This window comes from Chelonoidis abingdonii, chromosome 13 (assembly GCF_003597395.2).
Source record: "Chelonoidis abingdonii isolate Lonesome George chromosome 13, CheloAbing_2.0, whole genome shotgun sequence".
NCBI classification, from domain to species: Eukaryota; Metazoa; Chordata; order Testudines; family Testudinidae; genus Chelonoidis; species Chelonoidis abingdonii.
The window spans coordinates 26,632,255-26,639,256 of record NC_133781.1 but is presented as its reverse complement, the minus strand read 5'-3'; the positions used below and the strand labels follow the sequence as shown (position 1 = coordinate 26,639,256).

General features: G+C 43.8%; 1 protein-coding gene across 2 annotated transcripts in view; it reads left to right on the top strand.

Annotated features, from left to right (window-relative positions):
- Positions 1-279: 279 nt before the first annotated feature.
- Positions 280-7,002, top strand: part of WIPI1 (WD repeat domain, phosphoinositide interacting 1) — a 31,029-nt gene continuing 24,306 nt past the window's right edge. For both annotated transcript variants that reach the window (XR_004376049.2, XM_032797154.2), the window contains exons 1-2: positions 280-361; positions 2,826-2,995. Coding sequence is in view for 1 of the 2 variants with exons in the window: in XM_032797154.2 (XP_032653045.1) it covers positions 2,909-2,995 (87 nt within the window). In the remaining variant the exon portion in view is untranslated. The remainder of the gene's footprint in view (positions 362-2,825; positions 2,996-7,002) is intronic.

Genomic DNA, 7,002 nt, shown 5'->3' with positions numbered 1-7,002 from the left:
ATTCTGCAGTTTAATTAACATTTGTAAAGCTATCAGCCTCACATGCAAATTGCTATTAAGGCACCTGTTGTGTGCACCCAACAGTCACATAAAAACTCCATTACTGGGGTGGACAGTTATATCTGCTTTGGATTGAAATTTGCATATATGACCAGGCAAGTGGCTTCCTGTAAATGATGCATTGTATTAGGATCTACTAATTTTTCTATCATACTCAGTAGTTTCAGGGTTAGAGCAATACACTATAAACTAATTAGCACACATTTTGTCTCTTGCAGCTCCTTGGCAATCGGAACCAAAATTGGATACAGGCTTTTCTCCTTAAGTTCTGTGGAACAGTTGGACCAAGTCCATGCAAACAGTGAGTCTGTTTTGTCTTGGTGCAGCAGAATATTGGATGATGATAGGCTTTAGTTTTTATTACTGCACTTGTGATCTGTCTCAAAGGAGCAATTCCATTTGGTTAGCTTTCCTACTATAGCACAGATGGCATCTGCCTCTACTGCATCCTCACTGGAGTAGAGCTGTGCTAGTTACAGCCATGTTTAAAGGGACATTATCAGGTTAAAAAAAAAAAAGAAAAGAAAAAAGTCAATTGGAAACACATTCTTACCCATATTACTAATACCATTGTAGGTTATTAGACCTGAGCATTTAAGAGCTCGTTCACTTTTCACCATTAGATTGTGAGTTCACACTTTCCAGTGTTAGACTGAATGAAGTGCAGACACTAATCAGTCTTGCTTTCTGGTAGTTTCATATCTCAGTTCCTATGGGTTAGCTCAATACAACTGTTGTTTGAGTTGCAGTCACAAGATGACTTAAATGCAAATACTTCCTTTAGGATCAGTAAGTTTTAGACACAAAACTTCAGCCGTCTACCTGAATTTAATAGTAAGAATAAGGGTAGGCTGCCAGGACTTCTCTTTTAAGGACCCATCTTATTTATATGGAGATATACCAATCTCATAGAACTGGAAGGGACCTGGAAAGGTCATCGAGTCCAGTCCTCTGCTTTCATAGCAGGACTAAGTACCATCCTTGACAGATTTTTGCCCAGATCCCTAAATGGCCCCCTCAAGGATTAAACTCACAACCCTGGGTTTAGCAGGCCAGTGCTCAAACCACTGAGCTATTCCTATCTGGTAGGGGCTTGACTCTGTTGAGCAGCTTTTTTGTTGCCAAACTGTTTATAATGCAGTTTTGTTTGCTGAGATCAGACTGCATTATAGATTAGATAAAAATGCTCTAACCTAGATGCTCTGCTAAAGTCCTTTAACTTATTAGAACACAATTTAGCCTTATGCGTACTGATCTGCCAAATAGATCAGCCAACTTGGTTTAAGACATTGAAGTCCTGCATAGGCCACCCAAGGCCCTATGTCAAATTACACTATTTTGTTAGCCAGATTGGGGGCCATCTCCTAGAACCATGGTAGTCCCAACAGATAGAGCGATATTTCTGTCTCACAGCATAGCTGGAACCACACAGTGTTCCTGAAACAGGCTATAATCTTGGACTTTTGCAGACTTCAGGGACACAGTTTGGTTCCACTAACACTGGCAGCTGGAAGAGTGTTCCGATAGCGTCACAGACTACACTGTTGTAACAGGGTCCCCCAAATGGAATAAGTGACAATGTACAAGAGACCTTAGAGAACAGGCTGGCTGGCATACTTTAGGAAGACAATCCTGATCCATGCTAGTTAGAGAGCCCATACTAGAACCTTGCTATCTCCAGAGTTGCCTGTTGTTTTTATACCCCACTTAAAATATTGTAATCCAGCTCAAGCACAAGAATAGCATATAAACAAGATTGGAGCTAGCATGGGCCTGCCCTCAGTGTGGGTCAGTGCAGGGATCATGTAGAATATTCACTGCCTGCAGCTGGAGTGAAAAAGGAAGAACTTCTCCCAGGTTATCTGGGTATATTGGAGAGGAGGGGTTGTGGTAGTAAGAGAAAGAGCCGTCTATATCACGGGTTCTCAGACTGGGGGTCAGGACCTCTCAGGGGATCATGAGGTTATTACATGGGGGGTCACGAGCTGTCAGCCTCCACCCCAAACCCCGCTTTGCCTCCAGCATTTATAATGGTGTTAAATATATTAAAAAGTTTTTTAATTTCTAAGGGGAGGGTCTCACTCAGAGGCTTGCTGTGTGAAAGGAGTCATCATACAAAAGTTTAAGAACCACTGCTCTGTATTTACGGGAAGTCAGCCAAAGTACCATGGTGGCTTATGGCCACTGGGGGGTTGGGGAGGAATAGAATAGCCTATGTCTTATCTTCCTTTAGGCCATCCCTTTCCTCAGGGAGCTCAGAACAATGCAGCATGTACTTACAGGAAATAAGACTATGCCCTGCTTGTCCCCTGCCTCAGGGAGTCCTGATCTGTCCCCTCACAGATTCATCTCTTCCCCTGTAAGGAGCTTCTCTAGCTCCCTCCCAAGACATGTATTTCCCTGGATTAAGGTAAATACCTGGGAGGCAGGCCTCATTCTCCTCTATATCCTGTTCTCTCCTGATTAACTACAGCTGGAGGGCCCAAGGGAGGCTAGTCATTGGTGGCAGGTATTGCAGGTGCTAAGTTCCTGTCTCCAAAGGAAAGACCAATCAACCCCTTCCTGTCTGGGCCCAGTGCACCCCCCAGCAGAAGGCTTAGTTGCAGCCATGCCAAGGAACGGTAATGGTTAACAAAAGCAGAACTGCCATGACTAAGCACTAACCCCTTCAGCTCCTGAGCTAGGCACAGTGCATGGGGGATTTGACTCTTAAAGAGCCATACCCAAGATGAATTTAGCCTTCTCACTATCTTTTGGCTGAGCAGATGAAATCCCGGATGTTTACATCGTGGAGCGCCTCTTCTCCAGCAGCCTGGTGGTCGTGGTGAGTCACACCAAGCCTCGGCAAATGAACGTCTATCACTTCAAAAAAGGGACGGAAATCTGCAACTATAGCTATTCTAGCAACATCCTGTCCATCCGGCTGAATCGGCAGGTAAGTGCATTTCTTACTCGTGCATTAATATATGATAATAGTCAACTAAGTCTAAACGCAATAGGCCCGACTCTGTCTTCCGTCGCTCTGGCTTTAGGTTGTTCTCGCTCCATTGACTTCTGTGAGGTTCTTCCTTTTCCTTTAGCCTTACACTCTCTTCTGTGCAAAAAGGAGAGGTCAGAGAGGCACTTTCACACCCACTGGTACCCACAGGTGATCTACGTCTTGAATTACTTTCGCCCTTAGACTCTGTCACTCAGTTACATCCACTTAACAACGCTTAACTTGCATCCCCTCTGAGCACGACTCGGGCATGTCCCTTAGTGAAATGTATGTTTTAAATACATTCCTTCCAACTTTTCCTTACAATAACTCCATGTGGAATGGTATGCTAGGTCACAGCAAAATGTTGCTGGTGAGCTTTGAATTGGAAGATGATAAATTAGCAACAAACAGTTAAACGAAGCTGTTCTGATTCAACAAAATGGCATGCTCCAAAGGCACGTAAACTTTTTTCTACCACATCTTTTCCCTGAATGCCGTGCTCTGGCTTCTGACCTACAGTGGCATCTTTGTCACAGATAATGTAGTCAAAGTTAATAACACAACCCTGAGTGTAATTTGAACTACGGGGCCTCACCTAAAGCTTATGTCTCAAATAGCATCCATCAGCAGCTCAGAGCCTCGCTGTGGTTTTAAAGGTATAGCTTGTACCTGAGTCATGCTGAGGAAAGCTTTAAATGTTCTGCTGCACTTATCCTGTATCCTACCAGCTCTCTGTTGTTGTTTTTTAGGATGTAAAGTCTTCTTTTTTTCATAATCTCTTCCAAAATACATTATAGGTTATAAAGAGTGGCATATATTACAATACAAAAATAAACAGACTGTATAATTGTATATAATCAACCGTTTCTAGGTTAGCAATAGTGAAATCTGCAGTAAGCATCTCCAACAGGCAAGCCCTGTCTTGAGTTTCCATTAAAGTTTTGTTTGATCACAGGCTCCCTATAGCTTGTGCTATACTGTAATTAACTTTGTACTAAATTAATTTCCTCACTGAAATGTATGGTGGCAGGTAAGAGTAGCTGGTAAACTCATCACTTCCTTTGGAGTTCTGATTTATGTATTGCAAATGTCAGTGTAGTTCTAGGAGCTCAATGTTCATTTTGGTGGCGCTTACTCCCCTGTGCAGTCTCATGGGCCAGAAGGATGCCATGGAAAGGAAGGATGGTACAGAGGTTAGGGCACTAGCTTGGGACTTGGCAGACCCAGGTTCATCGCTGTGTGACCTTGGGAAGGTCACTTGGTCTCCCTGTGCCTTAGTCCCCTAGCTGTAAATTGAGCATAATGGCACTGTTCTGTCTCCCGGGGGGACTATGAGGATAAATACATTAAAGACTGAGGTGCTCAGACATCATAGATAGATGGTGTAAATGTCAAACATGAATCTGAGGGAAGATTCTAATGATAAGGTCACTGTCCTGAGAAGCTAATGCTCTAGCCCAGGTGGATGCAATACAAAATGGTTCTGACCCAGCACTGGAGAACAGACCGTACCAGGTCAGCACAGGAGAGATGAGCAAAAGGGAGTTTTGAAGGCACGGGAGGGTACTTGTCAATGGGATGAGCACTCTTCCATACCTAGGGAATGATAACGTGCACCCTCTCATGCTTGCCATTGGGCATAACTGTTTATTTCACATCAGCTGTCATTAAAATGTGTATACAGTGTAGCCATGCTGGTTCCAGATATTAGGGAGACAAGGTGGTCTTTTACATTGGACCAACTTCTGTTGGTGAGAGAGACAAACTTTTGAACTGGCACAGAGTTCTTGTCTTTGAAAGCTTGTCTCTCTCACCAAGAGAAGTTGGTCCAATAAAAAGTATTACCTTCTCTACCTTGTCTCCTAAAAATATGTGAAGCAGATTCATCTCGAGTGTTTGCAGGATGCTATGTGACAGAATCGCTGGCTTACCCAAATATCTGAGAGCTCGTGCACAAAAATGTCTCTAAATACTGGGGACAGGGTGGCCCGGCTCCCTCAATATGAATGCATTTTGTTTCCGTGCATTACACCATGAAATCAGTACAACCTGGGCCAAATTTATCTGTGGTGTAACTCTGACTTCAGGGGACTAATCTAGCCCCTCTTGCGAGTTAATCCACTGGAGATCAGGTTATGCATTCTCTGTGTTACTCTGAAAACCCTTGTCTTGGACCTGAGTGTGGAAACCATACTGCACTGGAGAAAGTCCATCGGAGTGTAAAACCCATCCAAGTGAGAGAACCACTGTCAGCCATGGAAGTTTAAATAAGAACAGATCTCTTTGGGCAAACAAGTTTTGTCTTTTGATTTGATCTCTTAGTGGAAAATCTTTGTTATTCAAATGGAAGAATTCATTTGAATTAGACTCTCAGTTGCTGTTGATTCATGGAAACACTTTATTTCCAGCCCTGTTATTACTTGCACATGGTGAAAAACAAGATTTTTTTTTTATGCTGGAGCAGGGGTTTGTGCTTTTGACTAGTGAGAAGCAGTGTTTGTATTTTAATGAAAATTCCCTGTGTTTTCCTTGTATCTCTTCTTGGCTGCAGTCCTGCTGCCAAATCCTTTTGATGTACTTAACAGAAGGACGCTCGTTCCTTCTCAGTGTGCAGGTCAAGATAACTAGTCTGTTTGTTGGTATCTAAATGAAAGTGTAGAGGAAAGTGCCAAGGAGCAGTAAGCAATAGAAGTGATGCATTGTACATAATGTACATTGTATTGGTGATAGCTCCATCTCCCTCACCCCAGGAATTGCTACACACAGTTCTAAGGCACCATCCCCCACCATCTGAGCCAGAAGTGCAAACGCCTCCTCTAGCTCCTCATCCATTTCAGCTGCTCAAACCTGCCCTCCTTGGGCCCAACTCTCCATTACCTGCCCCTTGTGCAGTGCTTTACACCAGTGCAAAGTGAGGGGCAAACACGCCCAGTCTCATCTGGTTGCATTTGATGCTGGTGTTGTCTGCTTAAGGGGCAGGGCAATGGAGAATTAGGCCTTTTGTCTGAAACTCTCCATGGACTTGTTCAGGCCTCCCTCCCTGCTCCCGCCACTCACCCAGTGTTTGTCTTCCTAGGATCTTTTTCCTCTTGGTGCAGGAAATTTCTCGTCCACAGCTCCTGTCACCTGGAACAGCTTTGTTGTATTTTTGCCCCTCGGACACTCCATCTCACATCTGAAAACCTATTTGCATTCTCCCACACACACACACGTCTCTCCCTCTGCGTCTCTCTGCCTGTATGTCAACAGCATTGTATTGTAGAACTCTGTGAAGCCTTGAGATGCCTTTGCATATCATACACTTAACACACTTTATTTTCAAGTCTTTGTTATAAAGTTGAGGGTTGTTCTTTTGGAAAGTGCCATTGAAATTATGCTAAATGTAAACCTCTCTGGAAATCCTAAATGGTTTTGGGAAACAGAGCATTGGCTGCTGTGGTTAACAAAAACAGAAGCTTCTCTTATAAGAAGGCTTTGATTTCGAGTAGCATTGGTTGAGCCTGTAGTTACACACTGAGGACAAAGTTTTCTAATGTAGATGTCTAAAGTGAGTCACTAAGATCCAGATGTAGACCTTAAATAAGTGGTCTGATGGCCAAAGGGATGGAAGCACCTGTAGTTGCAGACACCCAAGTCTGAAGGTTCTGGCCTCACTTTTTAGTGCCAGATTTTCAGAAGGGCTAAGCATCTGCCATTTCTCTTGATGCTGGGGTGAGCTGCAAGTGCTCAGTGCTTCTGAAAATATGCCCTCAGCTGCCCAGAGCTCCCTCTCTGTTACTCATCAGTGCAGAATACATTGGTGACAAATGTCTGATTACAATGCCACTGTTTTGAGGCACGGTGCTGAGTGATTAGGGCCCTAATGTTAACATCATGACAGCACTAGACACAGCTTTGGGGAATTCATGTGTTCCTGGCAATCAGTGTTGGGAGTGGTTTCAGGCTAGGTGGGTGAGTGGAAG